Source organism: Suillus subaureus, assembly GCF_016647635.1.
Source record: "Suillus subaureus strain MN1 chromosome Unknown BJ212scaffold_98, whole genome shotgun sequence".
NCBI classification, from domain to species: Eukaryota; Fungi; Basidiomycota; class Agaricomycetes; order Boletales; family Suillaceae; genus Suillus; species Suillus subaureus.
Window position 1 is genome coordinate 1 of NW_024538654.1, and position 17,748 is coordinate 17,748.

The 17,748-nt window shown below is 47.0% G+C and overlaps 8 protein-coding genes across 8 annotated transcripts; 2 read left to right on the top strand and 6 right to left on the bottom strand.

Moving 5' to 3' along the window:
• Window positions 1–221: 221 nt before the first annotated feature.
• On the bottom strand, window positions 222–629 carry BJ212DRAFT_1399378 (uncharacterized protein; the record flags this gene model as incomplete). Its single annotated transcript, XM_041337294.1, has 2 exons — window positions 357–629; window positions 222–260 (listed from the first exon to the last, which is right to left on the bottom strand). A coding segment is annotated over exon 1 (197 nt), but the record flags the coding sequence as incomplete, so codon positions are not given.
• A 2,527-nt stretch (window positions 630–3,156) lies between these two features.
• On the top strand, window positions 3,157–4,453 carry BJ212DRAFT_1210928 (uncharacterized protein; the record flags this gene model as incomplete). Its single annotated transcript, XM_041329230.1, has 3 exons — window positions 3,157–4,087; window positions 4,151–4,176; window positions 4,223–4,453. Coding segments are annotated over 3 exons (1,188 nt in total), but the record flags the coding sequence as incomplete, so codon positions are not given.
• A 902-nt stretch (window positions 4,454–5,355) lies between these two features.
• BJ212DRAFT_1399394 (uncharacterized protein) lies at window positions 5,356–6,188 on the top strand. The gene is made up of 3 exons (XM_041337295.1): window positions 5,356–5,657; window positions 5,718–5,745; window positions 5,853–6,188. The coding sequence occupies exons 1-3, from the start codon at window positions 5,514–5,516 to the stop codon at window positions 5,921–5,923; spliced, it is 243 nt and encodes an 80-aa protein (XP_041186024.1). The 5' UTR covers window positions 5,356–5,513; the 3' UTR covers window positions 5,924–6,188.
• Window positions 6,189–6,370: 182 nt separating this feature from the next.
• BJ212DRAFT_1470412 (uncharacterized protein) lies at window positions 6,371–7,051 on the bottom strand. Its single transcript, XM_041339011.1, has 3 exons — window positions 6,865–7,051; window positions 6,726–6,814; window positions 6,371–6,670 (listed from the first exon to the last, which is right to left on the bottom strand). Exon 3 carries the CDS (start codon window positions 6,641–6,643, stop codon window positions 6,386–6,388), a length of 258 nt encoding a protein of 85 aa, XP_041186026.1. The 5' UTR covers window positions 6,644–6,670; window positions 6,726–6,814; window positions 6,865–7,051; the 3' UTR covers window positions 6,371–6,385.
• On the bottom strand, window positions 6,371–8,489 carry BJ212DRAFT_1591432 (uncharacterized protein; the record flags this gene model as incomplete). Its single annotated transcript, XM_041342517.1, has 6 exons — window positions 6,371–6,670; window positions 6,726–6,814; window positions 6,865–7,051; window positions 7,128–7,195; window positions 7,259–8,281; window positions 8,312–8,489. The coding sequence occupies 5 exons, from the start codon at window positions 8,487–8,489 to the stop codon at window positions 6,729–6,731; spliced, it is 1,542 nt and encodes a 513-aa protein (XP_041186025.1). The 3' UTR covers window positions 6,371–6,670; window positions 6,726–6,728.
• A 714-nt stretch (window positions 8,490–9,203) lies between these two features.
• Window positions 9,204–10,173, bottom strand: BJ212DRAFT_1305109 (uncharacterized protein; the record flags this gene model as incomplete). The annotated part of the gene is made up of 5 exons (XM_041333716.1): window positions 9,204–9,307; window positions 9,543–9,681; window positions 9,736–9,761; window positions 9,874–9,958; window positions 10,057–10,173. The coding sequence occupies 5 exons, from the start codon at window positions 10,171–10,173 to the stop codon at window positions 9,204–9,206; spliced, it is 471 nt and encodes a 156-aa protein (XP_041186027.1).
• A 1,974-nt stretch (window positions 10,174–12,147) lies between these two features.
• On the bottom strand, window positions 12,148–13,925 carry BJ212DRAFT_1487730 (uncharacterized protein; the record flags this gene model as incomplete). The annotated part of the gene is made up of 4 exons (XM_041341311.1): window positions 12,148–12,233; window positions 12,283–12,469; window positions 12,525–12,613; window positions 12,677–13,925. The coding sequence occupies 4 exons, from the start codon at window positions 13,923–13,925 to the stop codon at window positions 12,148–12,150; spliced, it is 1,611 nt and encodes a 536-aa protein (XP_041186028.1).
• Window positions 13,926–15,898: 1,973 nt separating this feature from the next.
• On the bottom strand, window positions 15,899–17,577 carry BJ212DRAFT_1487731 (uncharacterized protein; the record flags this gene model as incomplete). Its single annotated transcript, XM_041341312.1, has 3 exons — window positions 15,899–16,120; window positions 16,174–16,268; window positions 16,332–17,577. 3 exons carry the CDS (start codon window positions 17,575–17,577, stop codon window positions 15,899–15,901), a joined length of 1,563 nt encoding a protein of 520 aa, XP_041186029.1.
• Between the last annotated feature and the right edge of the window lie 171 nt (window positions 17,578–17,748).

Genomic DNA, 17,748 nt, shown 5'->3' on the forward strand with positions numbered 1-17,748 from the left:
TTGCCGTAATGAAGCCATCTGCATCCATATCCTCTGTAGCAGATTTTTGGAGGTACCGATGTGCAGTACGCGCAGAGGCAGTTGATTCATAAACGAGGATGCAGCTATTGTCGTCAGCCATTCAAGGGCTATGGGGTGCGTGTCGAAATGGGTGGCATATGCAAAGATCCGGGTGGTGGGCAGGTGGGAAATTGGGGTGCCAGTGAGTAGCAAAGCATTTGCTCTTAAAGTCAGGGTGGTTTCTAATTGGTAGCAGTGGGTAAGTTACATGCCAAACACGGAAGCTAAACCCGTCTTCACCTTCTTCCATATCTACGTCGTCGTCATCGTCCCCCTCTGTGTGCTTGCGCTTCAGGGTCAAGCGGGGACAGACTCCCATGTCAGGGTCGTTTTCTGAAAGCTGAAGTTGACATACTATTAGCGCACCTTGGCAAATCTTGCCTGGGCAGTGTCAGAGAGAGGTACACTTTGGTGTTCCCTATGCGGTTGAGTAACGTGGCCCGCTCTGGATCATTGGATGGATGAGTGGGAACTTGTGATTCGTACGGAACGGATTCGTCGTAAGACAATGTAGTAAGGTCTGGCGCGGAGACCCCGTCAGGAAAATTGTCCATGGCGTTTGAAACAAACTAATTGCTCTAAACCGAACTAATGGCTACACGAGGTATACACCGCACCTGTTACCAAATTAGGTAATTTCAAGCCGGTAGTGCTCAGCATTCTACTTGCTTACACCCGAGATAGCCAACAAAGTACTACTGGCAGATGCCAATACATATACTGCCTCTGTCGAACTATCTCTTTACTGTGCAGATAATGAACAATTTTATAATTTAACCATGAGCGTGCATCTGGAAGGATCAATTGTATGAGTTAAATTCAAACTATATTAGCTAGGCATATGGAAAGTTGGTCCAAGAATCTAGATGCATCGCAAATTGACTTGATTTGCTAAATGTGTGGACGGCTGTGAGATTACTTCAGATGTTGCAACAGTGGTCGTGCATATTATGCGTCACGCTCCTATCCAGCAGATAAGTTTTGAGGGTGGGGAGTTCCATCCTACAAAAACCTCATTCATTTTCCGCCATTATGCCACATGAAAATCAATACAAGCCTTGAGTGATAACGTTCTCGAAAATTTTCAAAGGCGCGAAAGAGCAGTCAATCTATTTATTTGTATTTCGAAATTTTGGTTCACGCAATGGACTACAGGAGTCCTTTGTACTATCGCTCAATCGAGGTGAAGATGAGAGAATTCAATATAGTAAGGAGAGATTAATTGAATACAGAGATGATGAGCGAAGTAACGAGATTACTATGGCGAGATAAACAGCTAGACTGCTATGAAAGAGGTGAGAGCTTTGTAAAATGAATCAGGTCTGACGAAGTTTGGCTAGAAATTGATTCGGTTTGTGTGTGGGAGTGTCTGGTTTTTGCTGGGCCGGCGCAGGACCTTCGCCGAGAGCGTGATGGTCTGAAAATGTGCATAGACCTTATAAGAATCCGAAGAAAAACGAATCCAGACCAAAACACGCTGGAGTATAAGATAGGAGGTGGGTGCATGGGGTGGACAAAAATCGTCGAACGACACACAGATGGGGATGAGCGCAGGGGACAAGAGAGAATGCGACGTCGGTTCTCAGACCAGAGCCCTTAAGAACGAGGCAACCTGAATATGTGCTTATAATCGAAGCACACATTCAGGAGGATCTTCACGTGGTGAGTTTACAAAGGCCGTATTTCACGTGTCAACGTTCGCGGGCTCACGATCCACCCTGAAACGGTCACTTCTTTAAATTGTGACGCAGAAAATACTACACCATTTTCAGCACTCCCGACCTGGTACTGGGTGGAAGTGCTCTCCAGTGTGTTTCCTCAAGCGCCTTGTTGGTAATCTAGATGCCCTTAGCAAAGTTGTGGAGATGGGTCAGTTCAAATGATTCATGTCGCTAAATGTCCGCAGCTTTCACGGGGTTCTCACTCAGCTAGCACATGATTTGTCCTCGCTCCTTAACTCTAGTCTGCTTCTCCATCAAACGTAGTATCCAAATCCAGGTTCTGACTAGGTGTAATGCAGATGCTCTAACTCGTTAGAGGAGAGTTTATTCTTTGACAACAGGGGTCGCATACATTCAGCTTCCCAACATTGGCGACCAGTGTCTCAGCGGTCACCATCGTATCGTGCTATGTTCGTGCAGGAAGGCGAGAGGATAAGGAGATGAGCATGTCGGACCCTGTGCTAGCCCAGGTGTAGTCGTCCCACGTGAGTTTCTAGACCACCTGCAAGCAAGGGTTTGACTAACAGGAACAAATTCATCATGCCTGGGATGCAGCCAACCTGTGCATCTTGCAAGGACACGTGTACAGTACAAGGAGGTCTGGCTTGACTGGCTTTCAGTGATCACCATCCTGACGTGTGCACTTTTAGTGTCGCCACATTGCACTGGATACCCGTAAATGCCGCGTCGCGCGCCCCGCTTTCCATCATGAAGTCAGATGCACCAGAAGCTATGATGGCCATAGAATTAATCTGCGTGCCCATCGTAGCAAAATGCATTTGTCGTACGTATTTTGCACAATCACTCTTTGCTACACGTGTTCTATACATGCGCTTTTCGTTCTCCGTTTCAACAGGTTTCTCTGATTCTGGCATCCCAGAACGAACCCTCCTCAGTATCTCAATCTGAAGGCTGAGGTGTGTATTAGCATTTGGCGATACATATTTTCATTCTAACTACCTACATAGTTCTCTTTTCATTTATAGGTATGCACTGCCGTAGTATGAGTCTCTTAATCCGAAGACTGAGTTCTCCTTTCGTTTCTAGTCCGAGCTTACTTCATTTTAGACTGGCCTTTCTGTCTCTGCCTCCCATGGCAACGTCTTCCAAACCGACAGATGAAAGCTTACTTCCATATGACGCACTCCCGAATGACCAGGACCTTGACTCAATAATAGCTGATGCGAAGTTCACTGCTGATATTAGAACCGATTTCTACGACCGCAGTCTGGCGAGTCGCAGGAATGCCCTTGTCGGAGTGGCATGCTCGAGTATCTTTAGCTGCTCATGCATCGTTGCAGGCATTGTCACTTTAGCCAATCACGGAGTCTTCGGAGTAAACGTAACCAACATTCCCGCAGTGAGCGAGGGTGTTAATCCGTTGCCCCTGGAGGGGGAGATATTGTCCCTGGCATTCAACTTAATCGTCACGTTATGCACCGAGTCCATAGGCCTCGCACACGGCATCTCATTGCGCTCCGCGCTAGCCTCAGAGTCTCGGCTTCGTTTCAACACCAATCTGCGCCTTCTGACTGCAGCTCGTGGATGGTGTAACCCTAACGGCGTCCTGTTTAATGGTATCTCGGCTGTCCTCCTCATCATATCCTACACCTCGGCTTCACTCGTCGTATGTCCCAACTATTCCTTGACATATCAGAATCTTGCCATCGCAGGGATATCTCTCCTCGTTTTGGGCATCGCACTCCTCCTCCAGGTGATGATCGCATTGTCAGGGATGCGGGCTGTCAAAATATTGACATGGAGCTCCTCACCTTTCGACTTGACTGCCGCACTGGTACATCACACGCAATTGACCCCTGCTACTTTCCGGTGCATGCGTTGTGTGTCTGACCTAGACGCGTTTGGAGGTCCAGCGAAGCCATCAGATATACAGCCCTCTGCGTGGCATGCTCACCCTAACATCCGGAAAGTTGTCATTTTTCTCTGGGTGATCGTTGCAGCTTGCGCTGGATGGGCCGCACTCTCCACGTATATCCAGCGCAAGGACTATGCTAACATGGGTGCACTAATGTGGTCGTTCTTACCCAATATGCAGTCCAGTTACATCGCGTATGATCTACCGGGTGTCAATTTTGGTGAGGTGTGGATCCTTCTCTTGGTCAACATGGCAGTTATTCAGGGGTCGTTGACACTTGGGCTCCATTGCTCGGAGCTCATCGCGAATGTCATTCGAGACGAAACGCAGTGGAGGTCCGCTACCGGAAGGAAAGGACTTAGAACGGCAACGAATTCTATCTTAACTCATCCGATTTGTCTTGTACTTTTTGCCACAAAGCCTTTCCTGCGTGAGTCATTCCCGTCTAGTATCTTTTATAGGTGTTATTGAATACCATCCTCGACGATCACAGACTGGATTTTTGGGCTTTCATTCTCCGTACATGACGTCGCCTCTGACGGGACACTACGGATTTCGTACATAGTCATGTATACTGCCCAGGTTCGCACTTTACGCGTATGTAAAACTGCTACGACGTTTTCACACCCTCACGCAGATCTGGAACTTATGCATTGCACTGTTTATATTTGCCTCTTTCTTCACTTTTGTCGCACTGCGCCGACCGCGTGGCCCCCAGCCGGCTGCATACGGCCACCTCCAGACACTCGCCAACCTCGTGGACGAGTGGTCGCCTGTGATGTGGTGGGGACACAAGGAAGATGGAATTCCGTATTGTCATGCTGGTAGGGTGTTTCTGTGCTCATGATGATGCTACGTTGTCATTTTTACAAAGGGACGAGCGATCACCCGCTGCCGGATGTGAAGATGGACTGCGTTTATGCTGGCTGCGATACTGGGTCTCTGATACCCCTTTCGTGAGAGGTACTTGCTTTGCTTTTTTTTAAGGGCATTTCTTGATATCTCTTTTTAAACATAGGAGCTACAAGGGCTCCGTTCACCTTCGGACATTTTCCAATGTTAATTACAATAAGAGATTCCTGTATACCACGTTTCCCGTTGTGATTTCTTCTTCATCTCTTGCAAATAGCATTTGAAAGTCTCGCCGATATCGCACCCTCAAAAATGCGGTATAGCTGTCTGTGTGAAGGATGTCATCGAGGCGCAGGAAGGGCGGAAGGGATGCCATCAACGAAGCGCGAGAAAGGCTAGAATTCTGTACATGCCTGCGTAGCATTTAGTATATTGCCATTGGTAGATTGTCATCTGCAATGAAGGATCTTCCAATGGTACCCGAACTTGACGGAACTACACTCTAGTTGCCGAGGATAGAAATTGGAGATTGAACTGAGCATGGTATACATTACACAACGGCTAGCCTACTGGGGAACTTGAAACACCAGCGATGTCATACTGAGTCGGAGACGTCATTTTTCGGGAGGGTTCCGTTTCACCTCAGTGGCGGAGCAACGAGCACAGGCATTTAGAGAATGCTCGTTAGAGTCCAAATGTTTCTACTAAACATCTGGTGAACATTTGAATCCTATGTTATGGTGCTCGCTTCGGGGCGGGACTAGTGTCCTGTAAATTTGGTGTATGCTAATTTACAGGTGCTAATTAGCCGTGCTAATTAGCGCTAATTTACTGTGTTAATCTGGGAGGCCCAAAATGCCCTGTTAATTAGGGTTAATCTGCTTGATATGCTGTATCAGCCGATCTGCTTGAAGTGTTCATCTGCCGGAATAAGAATGTTGCAATATTGCTCGATTTTTGAGGCAAGCCATTAGCCAACGTCAAACACTGACCGAGGGTCACCAATGGTTGACTCGGAGACAGCACTTGCACACGAACACACCATGTCCACCATCGCATGGTTGAACTCTCCGTGTTGTGCTAATCAAAATCTCGGGACACTTCAAGATCATATCAAACTTCGACAGTGGCATCGTTATAAACCTGAGGTATGTGTTTCTGGCTAGCACCTCAACCTCAAATCAGTGAATCACACTCGTACTATGCAGAATGTAAATCCCGCCAAAAAAATTGCTTGTTTGATGGTGAGACATGAACGAAACCATTTTCCGTAAGCGCACAGCGTCAGATATGGATATGTTTGAAGACCTTCCGCTCCCTGGACGCCGTCCACCTCAACTGAGACCCTTCAACTCTAATCCACCCAACGATGCTGGTGATCCCAAATTTCCCGATGCTGGTGTTGAGTGGCTGAATGATGAGCGAGGACTGCCGAGCAAGCTTGAAAAGGTTGACGACTCATACTTCTTGCTTGGAGAGGCAAATGCAGATATTGAGTTGCGCTCTCCCTATCTCCGGGACTTCCTGGACGAAACACCCTGAAACGTGAATCCCCATGCCAAGGTGTTAACAACATCGTCCATTGTTGCGTCGTCGTCGTTAGAGGCACTTCCTGATGCAAAAACCTGGGATGTATGGCCGTAGAACCACATTTACCCTAATTAACAGTTAAATTCGTCAAATTTACAAGTAAATTAGCGCTAATCAGCAGACTTGCAAATTTACGCTAATTTACATAGGTTAATTTGACCTCCCGGATAGCCTCTGCTAATTAGCCCTGGTTAATCTGGCCTCAGACCAGATTTACAGGACACTAGGCGGGACAGTCTAAAGTATAACTTTGGAAGCCAACCATACAATGGATCATCGACCAAAATCATAATGCTCCAAGACTAGATAAGGTACTGGGACAGTCCTGAATAGTCTCATGTTGAATAGACATAAAATCGGAAAAAAAAGAATCACAACGATTCAGCAATTGCTTGAAGGTCGAATCTAACGTGTCTCCGCCAAAAGTTGTCCCAGATATGAATGGCATGAGAACAAGACGAACTACCCACAATGCAACAAGCAGCATAAAAATTGAACGTGTATCGTTCAACGGCATGGCTGGTTGTGTGCACCGTGAATGCATGGCCAGCCTGACATGGATATAGTTCCTCTGTTTTAAAAAAGAAAAAAACAAATGCCCGTTTTTAAAAAAGCAAAGCAAGTACCTCTCACGAGAAAGGTACAAGAGGCCCAGCACCAGAACTAGCATAAACACAGTCCATCTTCACATCCGGTAGCGGGTGATCACTTGTCCCTTTGTGAAAATGTCAATGTAGCAGCATCGTGAGCACAGAAGTACACTACCAGCATGACAATACGGGATTCCGTCCTCCTTGTGTCCCCACCACATCACAGGCGACCATTCGTCCACGAGGTTGGCGAGCGTCTGGAGGTGGCCGTATGCAGCCGGCTGGGGACCGCACGGTCGGCCCCGTGCGACGAAAGTGAAGAAAGAGGCAAATATAAACAGCGCTATACATAAGTTCCAGATCTGCACGAGGGTGTGAGGACGTTATAGCAGTTTTACATAGGCAATAGGTGCGAACCTGGGGAGTGTTCATGCTTACCGACAACCTTGGTGGTGCCCCGTCAAAGATATCGTTATATATCTGGAATGAAAGCCCAAACATCCAGTCTGTGATCGTCGAGGGTGATGTTCAATAACACCTATAAAAGATACTAGATAGGAATAACTCACGCAGGAAAGGCTTCGCAAGGAAAAGTATGAGACAAATCGGGCGAGTGAAAATTGTCTTCACTGGGTTCATCATCGTTCTAAGTCCTTTCCTTCCGGTAGCGCATCTCCACTGTCTCTCGTCTCGAATGACATTCGCGATGAGCTCCGAGCAATGTAGCCCAAGTGTCAACGGTCCCTGTATAACTGCTATGTTGACGAAGAGCAGAATCCACACCTCAAGATTGACACCCGGCATAAAATACAAGATGTAACTGGACGACTGGTTGGGCAAGAACGACCATGTTTTTGTGGTCATCGGGATGGAAGTATCCTTGGAGTGGTTGTGCGAAATATATGTGACGAGTGCGGCCCATCCAGCGCATGCTGCAACGATCACCCAGAGAGAAATCACAACTTTCCGGATGCTAGGGTGAGCATGCCACGCAGAGGGCTGTATTTCTGAAGGCTTCGCTGGACCTCCATCGGTGTCTAGGTCAGACACACAATGCATGCACCGCAAAGTAGCAGGGGTCAATTGCGTATGATGGACCAGTGCGGCAGTCAAGTCGAAAGGTGAGGAGCTCCACGTCAATATTTTGACAGCCCGCATCGCTGACAATGCGATGATCACCTGGAGGAGGAGTGCGAAGCCCAGAACGAAGAGAGGAGTCCCCGCAATGGCAAGAACATCATATGTGAAGGAAACGTCGAGACATACGACGAGTGAGGCCGAGCTATAGGATATAATGAGGAGGACAGCCGAGATACCATTAAACAGGGTGCCATTAGGGCTATACCATCCACGAGCTGCAGTCAGAAGGCGCAGATTGGTATTGAAATGAAGTCGAGACTCTGAGGCTAGTGCAGAGCGCAATGAGATGCCATGTATGAGGCCTGTAGACTCGGTGCATGATGTGACAATTAAATTAAGTGCCAAGGCCAATATGTCCCCTTGCAGGGGCAACGGATTAACACTCGTATTCACTACGTGCATCTTGGTCATGGTTACTCCGAAGACTCCGTGATTGATCAAAGTGACAATTCCTGCAACGATGCATGAGCAACTGAAGATACTTGAGCATGCCACTCCGACGAGGGCATATCTGCGACTCGTCAAACTGCGGTCGTAGAAATCGGTTCTAGTATCTGCAGTGAACTTTGCATCAGATATCATCGAGTCAAAGTCCTGGTCATTCGGGAGTGCGCCATATAGACGCGAACTTTCATCTGCCGGTTTGGAAGAAGTCGCCATGAGAGGCAGAAACAGGAAGGCTAGTCTCAGATGAAGAGAGGCTCAGACTAGAAATGAAAGGAGAACTATATAGATAGTTAGAATGAAAATATGTATTGATAAATGCTAATACTCACCTCAGCATTCGGATGGGGAGACTGAGGAGATTTCATTCCGGGGATGTCTGAATAAAAGAAACCTGTTGGAACGGAGAACAAAACGTTCATGTGCAGAACACGTGTAGCAAAGGGTTATTGTGTAAAGTATGTATGACGAATGCGTTTTGATACGATGGGAACGTAGATTTAATCTGATGACCATAGCTTCTGGAGCATCTGATTTCGTGATAGAAAAGCGGTTGTGCGACGCGGCATTTATGCGTATCCAGTACACTGTTGATTTACATCGCATTGCAGTGCGGCAATACTGAAAGTGCACACGTCAGGATGGTGATCACTGAAAGCCAGTTAAGCCTAACCTCCTTATATTGCACATATATCCTTGCAAGATGGACAGACCTGCCATTGTTTGTCGACCAAGTAAGGCCAATGATGCACAAGATTAGAAGTCAAATGAGTTTGCAGGTTAGAGTTATCGGAAAGCAGTGATATCTGACTGCATGTACGTAAATTGCGCAAATACGACTTCAATGCGACTTCGAAGATGGTCACCTTGGTAAGAACGTCAGGTTGATCAATTAATGCATCTCGGGCGTGATTGATTTGTCCCTATTAGTCAAACCCTTGCTTGGATGGCGTAAAAACTGATATGGGACGACCACATCTGGGCTAGTACAGGGTTCCCCAACACGTTTGTCTCCTTGTCGCTCTCACCTTCCTCTATGAACATTGCACGATACAATGGTGATTGCTGAGACAGTGGTCGCCAATGTTGGGAAGCTGAATGGATGCGACCCTCGTTGTCAGAGAAAAAGCTGTCTAACGGGTCAGTGCATTACACCTAGTCAGAACTTGGTTTGGATGCAACGTTCGATTGAGAAACAGACAAGAAGTAAGCAGTGAGGACCCTATGAAAGCTGTGTTGACTTTTAGCGGTATGAATCATTTAACAAACCTCGATCCACCGTAGAACCCCTGTTCACCAATACACGTGTAAAGAGCTCCCCAATTTTGCCAAGTGCATCAAGATTGCCAACAAGGCGTTCGAGGAACCACACCAGAGAGCACTTCTGCCCGGTACCAAGTCCGAAGTGCTGAAAATGATATAGTATTCATTGGATCATATAAAAGAAGCTGAGGAATCACACCGTTATATTGCATTGGATTCCGCAGTCTATAACAAGAAGGGTGAAAATACAGTAAACGTACAAGATCTTCACTTCACGAGCGCATCGCCCCTGCGCAATGTGTCAATGAGAGTTACCCGACGTCGAAGTTGCACATACCTATTAACCATAGCTTATTTGTGTGCCAGCTCATTGTTAGTAATGGCTTTGCATTGACAACAGCAATCTCTTGTACTAAACGCGCCTACACCGTCTTCCTACTCTTGTTTTTGCTGGCAGCTAATACAGCATGAATACCTGCTCTCATGTGCTGTTTTCTGGAAGCGTAGCAGGTCTCATGACATTCTTCTCTGAGCGCTTCTGTAATATGCACTTGACAGCGGGGGAAGCGGTGATGAGAGCATGGCAGAGGATATGCAGCGGCAGCGCGCAGGTAAGAATGCGAATATAAAGGAGCATACGGGAGATAATGCGCTCTACCCTTGCACACTTTCTAAGCAGGGAAGATGGGAGTCGGACGCTTGCAGAGTGAGCATTTGTGAAGCATCTGGAGTTGGAGGAGGGAGATAGTATATTTTATAGCAGTGAAGTATTCGAGTTGAGGCTTGATGAAGACCTCTGGTTGAGTGTTCGTTCAGCAGCAGTAGAAAAGAGGCAGGCAACAAATACCATGGAGGACCGAAAAAGCGAAGAAAGGTAGTACTGACTGCGTCTTGAGATGATGCCCACGACCATGCGCGGTCACTCGTTTGGAAGAAAGAAAATAACATTGTATGCGAAGGAATCAGCCTACAATGCAATATGAAAGATTGTTTAGCAACAAGGACACTCGAAAAAAAATATGGGAGACCTGACTTGCAGGAGTACTTGTGTGAATCTTGATGATATATTTGCGAGCGTGCCAAATGAATCGGTGCCCACTTGAAAGCACTGGGAGGTTTCAGTGACTAGCAGTAGATGTGCGCTCGCCGTTTGAACTTTGGGAGCCACAGTGGCACAGCATTTTCACTATGCCCGATACCTCCTGCCATATATAGGAACGACGATCTGCCAGTGCCTGGCTTCCGTATCCTTTATACTCCCTCAGTATATCGGAGCCTCTGCAAACATTAACATCGACCAGTACTTTCCGCATCGATTTCCATCAGTGTGTATGACATGTTTCAATACATCCTACTTCTAGGATCCCTCGATGAAATCACATCAGCGACACAATAGGATTCAAGTCCATCTGGCCATTCCCAATCACGATTGTCAGAAGTTACCCCTCACACTTTGATGTTGCCTTTGTCGTCAAAGGTCATGAGTTGTGGCGGAGTGGTACAGGATTTGATGGTAAGTCTTTTCAGTCACGCATTCAAACTGCAATACTCGGGCCAATGCAGGGTTACGCCTTGCACAAATTACCTTCCCACTATGGCAAATTCCCTCGCCTGCCAGTGCACGTCGAATGATTTACCCTCTACGTGATCTGCAACCTGCGACCGATTTGTATTGACTTGCCTGTTTAACTCGTCACTAACGGGGTTTTGCATCCGTCGTTGGTGTTCAAGATTTTTTGCAAGCAGGTTATTCGAGGCAAAGAATTGGATCACACGAGGTAGATGTCTTGTGGGCCGATGGTGATGTTCTCGAGCTTGCTGACATCAATCCTTACCTTAATTTTCACTTGTTCGATAACACATGTAGAGTGCATATGGCACAACTTGGTCTTCAGACCGCCGTTTGGCAATGACTTCGTACCAGATCTGTTCCCGTTGTGAAGAGAATTGGTGTTATGCGTGTTATGGTAATGGCAAGTTGTTGTAATCGACTAGCGCACTCTGAGACAGCAGAACGATGCATCGATGAATGTTGACTTTGAATCTCAATATTTGTACGAGATTTGAGGATATCATGACTGTTTCAGACAATTCGCAGTCTCGTTTTTATGGATGTTTGAATTGAGGGTATGACATGGTCCTCTGCTTCAGGTCAAGACCGCAGTTAATATTAATACGCACTCAGAACTCAGATACATAGTTGGTGGTGATTTGTTGGTTGGTCACTACATATAGACTGACCACAGGTCCTACCACAGCATGTAGTATGTACTATATGCGATACGATCCCACCGAGACTCTGATTCTTTAATGTCGGCCAATTTCACTCATAATCACAGCTCACCTGTGCACTTCCTATTCATATTCCAACTCAACACATCCTCCACAGCTCGTATAGATTTGTCCATTCATCCATTAAAGTCCAGGCTACAGCAATATTAAGACGAACTACCTACAATGCGGCAAGCACCATAAAAATTGTACACGTATCATTCGATGGCATGGCTGGTTGTGTGCCCGTCAATGCATCACCAGCCTGATGTGAATATAGCTCCTCTATTTACAAAGAGAAATTGAAAAAAATGTCCTTAAAAAGCAAAGCAAGTACCTCTCACGAGAGGGGTACTAGAGACCCAGCACCGGAACCAGCATAAATGCAGTCCATCTTCACATCCGGTAGCGGGTGATCACTTGTCCCTTTGTAAAATGTCAATGCAGCATCATCGTGAGCATAAAAGTACCCTACCAGCATGACAGTACGGAATTTCGTCCTTCTTGTGTCCCCACCACATCACAGGCGACCACTCGTCCACGAGGTTGGCGAGTGTCTGGAGATGGCCGTATGCAGCCGGTTGGGGGCCACGCGGTCGGCGCAGTGCGACAAAAGTGAAGAAACAGACAAATATAAACAGTGCAATACATAAGTTCCAGATCTGCATGAGGGTGTGAGGACGTCGTAGCAGTTTTACATACGCGTAAAGTGCGAACCTGGGCAGTGTACATGAGTACCTCAGGCCCTTCTATTTCCCCGTCAAGTGCGTAGTAGGATGGGACAAATGAGAGCCCAAACATCCAATCTGTGATTGTCGAGGATTGTACTCAATAACACCTATAAAAGATACTAGATGGGAATGACTCACGCAGGAAAGGCTTCGCGACGAAAAGTACGAGACAAATCGGGTGAGTGAAAATCGTCTTCACTGGGTTCGTCGCTACTCTAAGTCCCTTCTTTCTGGTAGCGCATCTCCACTGCCTTTCATCTCGAATGACATTTGCGATGAGCTCCGAGCAATGCAGGCCAAGTGTCAACGGTCCCTGAACGACTGCTATGCTGACAAAGAGCAGAATCCATATTTCGAGATTGACACCTAGCATATCATACTGGATGAAACTGGACGAGTCATTGAGCAAGAACGACCACGTTTTTGTGGTCATCGGGACGACATAAGGTTCCTTGTGCGAGATATATGTAACAAGTGCGGCCCATCCAGTGCATGCTGCAACGATCACCCAAATAAAAATGACAACTTTCCGGATGCTAGGGTGAGCATGCCACGCAGAAGGCTGTATCTCTAATGGCTTCGCCGGACCCCCATCTGTGTCTAGGTCAGACACACAACGCATGCACCGCAAAGTAGCAGGGGTCAATTGCGTGTGGTGAACCAGTGCAGCAGTCAAATCAAAAGGTGAGGAGCTCCACGTCAATATTTTTACAGCCTGTATCCCTGACAATGCGATCACCACTTGGAGGAGGAGTGCGATGCCCAAAATGAGGAGAGGTATCCCTGAAAAGGCAGTACCCGCCCCAAAAACTTGTAGTGGTGGTATTGGTGACGTGGATTGTACATCGAGAGATACGACGAGTGAGGCCGAGCTGTAGGATATAATGAGGAGGACAGCTGAGACGCCGTTAAGCAGGGCGCCGTTAGGGTTATACCATCCACGAGCCGCAGTCAGAAGGCGCAGATTGGTGTTGAAACGAAGCCGAGACTCTGAGGCTAGCGCAGAGCGCAGTGAGATGCCGTGTGCAAAGCCTATGGACTCGGTGCATAACATGATGATGAAGTTAAGTGTCAAGGCCAATATTTCCCCCTGGGGAAACCGAGTACCCAGCTCATAATCAACCAGCTTGGTCACGGCTACTCCTGAGACTCCATGATTGGCTAAAATGACAATGCCTGCAACAATACATATGCAGCTGAAGATGCTTGAGCATGCCACTCCGACAAGGGCATATCTACGACTCGTCAGGCTGCGATCATAGAAATTGGTTCTAGTATCGGCAGTGAGCCTCGCATCAGATACTATCCAGTCAAAGTCCTGGTCATTCAGGAGTGTGTCATACAGTGGATGCGAACTTTCATCTGCCGGTTTGGAAGAAGCTGCCATGGGAGGCAGAAATAGGAAGGCTAGTCTCAAATGAAGAGAGGATCGGACTAGAAATGAAAGGATGGCTCAGTCTTCGAATTGAGAGACTCGTACTATGGTTATGCATACCTAGAAACGAAAGGAGAACTATGTAGGTAGTGAGAATGAAAATCAGTATCGGTAAATGCTAATACTCACCTCAGTATTCGGATCAAGAGACTGAGGAGAGATCGTTCTGGGGATGCTGGAATAAGAGAAACCTGTTGGGGATGAACAGTGCATATTATGGACACCCAGATTAAATATATTTCACTTACGACCACAGCCCCTGGTGCATGGTGCGACCTCATGATGGAAAAACGGCCATGTGACGCGGTATTTATCAGGGTATAGGGTCGTTATATTGCATTAAAACAGGCTAAGCGTAAGCTTATCACTGGTAGAGAGTGATGCAGGAGCGGTGCTAAGCAGTGGTTGTGTGATATTGTTCTGAGGTGAATCAAAATCCTGTTCTAGGGTTAGATCCAATTGCCATATATGTGCCCTTCCGAGAGCAAGCATGATCGATTTGATGCATATGCTGGCTTCTTAGTACTTTCAGCTTTATTCTACGCCCATATTCCATGGCGTTAGTAACTCATCAACTTCAAACTCTGAGCAAACAAAGTCCCGGAGAACACCCTTACAGAACTCACAATGAAGTGACCCCAGACTCTATAGCTCGACCTATGTTGCAATCATCACTGAACAGCCAATGCCATATCATATCCACCAGCTAACTTATTCACGCACCATCCCAGATTTCAGCCTTGGTTTACACACCGACCTGGGCAGCACCTGTTTCTTCACTCTTGTTGCTTGCATCCCGCCTCCGACATTTTTTTTCCACAAAATCTGGTTGTCGTTTCAACATTAATCCTGCATCTCCATGACACGACTTTTGTCATCTTCATACCTGCCCTGCAAACATTGAAGTTGCCTTTGTCGTCGGAGATAATGAGTTGTGGCAGAGCAGTACAGGATTTAATGGTAAGTCTTGCCAGTCACGCATTCAAACTACGATACTCAGGCCACATTGACGCAGGTTTACGGATTACACAAAGACGTGCCATATTCTCCCACTATGGCAATTTCCCTCACCCACTGGTGTACATCGAATGATTTTGCCCTTTACGTGATCTGCAACCCCCGACTGCCTTGTATCAACTTGCCTGCTCAACTGATAGTCAACGGTGTTTCATATCCGTCGTTAGTGTTCGGTATCTTTCGCAAGCAGAGCATTTGATGCTGAGGTTTGGCTCAAACAAGGTTATGGATCAATGGTGATGTTCTTGAGCTTGCTGACGTCAACATATGGCACAGTTTGATATTCAGATTGCCATTTGACAATGACTTCTTCGTATCCGATCTGTTCCCGTTGCGAAGAGAATTGGTATTGTGTATTACGGTAGTGGACTCGATAAGCGCACTCTGAAACAGCAGAACAATGGATATTAACTTTGAATCTCAATATTTGTAGGAGATTTTGAGGAGATCATGACTGTTTCAGACAATTCGCAGTCTCGTTTTCATGGATGCCTAAGTTCAGGGTATGTCATGGTCATCCACTTCAGGTCAAGACCCTTTCCTATGCAGTTGTTATCAATCATGATGTACGTTCAGATCTCAGATACACTGTTGATAATGATTTGTTCGTCGGTCACTACATACAGACCTACTACATGCCTACTACAGCAAGTAGTACGTACGATGTGATACGATCCTACCAAGACCCTGACTCTTTAATGTCCGCCAATTTCACTGGCATTCACAGCCCCACCTGTACACTTCTGATTCATATTCCATCCTCTACAGCTCATATAGATTTGTCCAATCATCCATCGTGGTGTTATAAAGTCCGAGCTGGAGTAATGTCACTACCTACAGCGCAGCAAGCAGCATAAAAATTGTACGCGTATCATTGAACCCTTTGAAAAAAGAAAAACAAGTACTTCTCATGAGAGGGGTACCAGAGACCCAGCACCGGAACCAGCATGACAGTACGGAATTCTGTCCTCTTTGTGTCCCCACCACATCACAGGCGACCACTCATCCACGAGGTTGGCGAGCGTCTGGAGGTGGCCGTATGCAGCGGGCTGGAGACCGTGCGGTCGGCGCAGTGCGACGAAAGTGAAGAAACAAGCAAATATACACAACGCTATGCATAAGTTCCAGATCTGCACAAGGATGAGGATGTCGTAGCAGCTTTACATAGGCAGTAAGCACGAACCTGGGGAGTGAACATGGCTACCACCGACGTATCCATATCTATTTTCCCATCAACAGCATCATTATATATTTGGAGTGAAAGCCCAAACATCCAGTCTGTAATCGTCGAGGATGGTGTTCAATAACACCGATGAAAAATACTAGACGGGAATGACTCACGCAGAAAAGGTTTCGCGACGAAAAGCGCAAGACAGATCGGATAAGTGAAAATTGTCGTCACTGGGTTCGTCGCCACTTGAAGTCCTTTCCTTCCGGTAGCGCATCTCCACTGCCTTTCGTCTCGAATGACATTCGCGATGAGCTCTGAGCAATGCAGCCCAAGCGTCAACGGTCCCTGAATAACTGCTATGTTGACGAAGAGCAGAATCCACACCTCAAGATTGGCACCTGGTATAGCATACCGGATGAAACTGGACGACTCGTTGGGCAAGAACGACCACGTTTCTATTGTCATCGGGATGGCAGAAGGATTCTTGTGCGAGATATATGTGACAAGTGCGGCCCATCCAGTGCATGCTGCAACGATCACCCAAAGAAAAATGACAACTTTCCGGATGCTAGGGTGAGCATGCCACACAGAGGGCTGTATCTCTGATGGCTTCGCTGGACCTCCATACGTGTCTAGGTCAGATACACAATGCATGCACCGCAGAGTAGCAGGGGTCAATTGCGTGTTATGGACCAATGCGGCGGTCAAGTCGAAAGGTGAGGAGCTCCACGTCAATATTTTGACAGCATGCATCGCTGACAATGCAATTATCACCTGGAGGAGGAGTGCGATGCCCAAAATGAGGAGGGGTAACCCAGTGAAGAAAATGCCCTCATTAAATTTTCCTGGCGTTATCATTTCATAGTAGGTTCCCGTGAAGAGTGAGCTTGAGCTGTAGGATATTATGAGGAGGACAGCCGAGATGCCATTAAGAAGGGTGCCGTTAGGGTTATACCATCCACAAGCTGCGGTCAGAAGGCGCAGATTGGTGTTGAAATAAAGCCGAGACTCAGAGGCTAGCGCAGAGCGCAATGAGATTCCGTGTACGAAGCCCAGGGACTCGGTGCAAAATGTGATGATTAAGTTGAGCGTCAGGATCAATAACTTCTCCTGCAGGGGCACCTGACCCAGAAGTGCATCCATATTCGTGTTCGTCATGACCACATTGGTTTCTCCCGAGACTCCGCGATTAGCTAAAATGATAACACCTGCAACGATGCATGAGCAACTGAAGATACTTGAGCATGCCACTCCGACGAAGGCATATCTGCGACTCGTCAAACTGCGGTCGTAGAAATCGGTTCTAGTATCAGCAGTGAACTTCGTATCAGATATCATCGAGTCAAAGTCCTGGCCGTTCGGGAGTGCGTCATATGAATGCGAAATTTCATCTGTCAGTTTGGAAGAAGCTGCCATGGGAGGCAGACACAGGAAGACCAGTCTCAAATGAGAGAGGCTCGGACTAGAAAGAAAGGAGAACTCAGTCTTCGGATTGAGAGACTCGTACTACGGCAGTACATACCTATGAATGAAAAGAGAACTATGCAGGTAGTTAGAATGAAAATGTGTCGCTAAATGTTAATACGC

Bases quoted from the DNA above. Each gene is read 5' to 3' on its own strand.
- BJ212DRAFT_1399394 (XM_041337295.1), top strand. From the start codon at position 5,514: ATGGTTGACTCGGAGACAGCACTTGCACACGAACACACCATGTCCACC. The intron at 5,658-5,717 runs GTATGTGTTTCT...CGTACTATGCAG, and splicing joins GGCATCGTTATAAACCTGAG to AATGTAAATCCCGCCAAAAA. The intron at 5,746-5,852 runs GTTTGATGGTGA...ACCTCAACTGAG, and splicing joins TCCCGCCAAAAAAATTGCTT to ACCCTTCAACTCTAATCCAC.
- BJ212DRAFT_1470412 (XM_041339011.1), bottom strand. From the start codon at position 6,643: ATGCATTCACGGTGCACACAACCAGCCATGCCGTTGAACGATACACGT.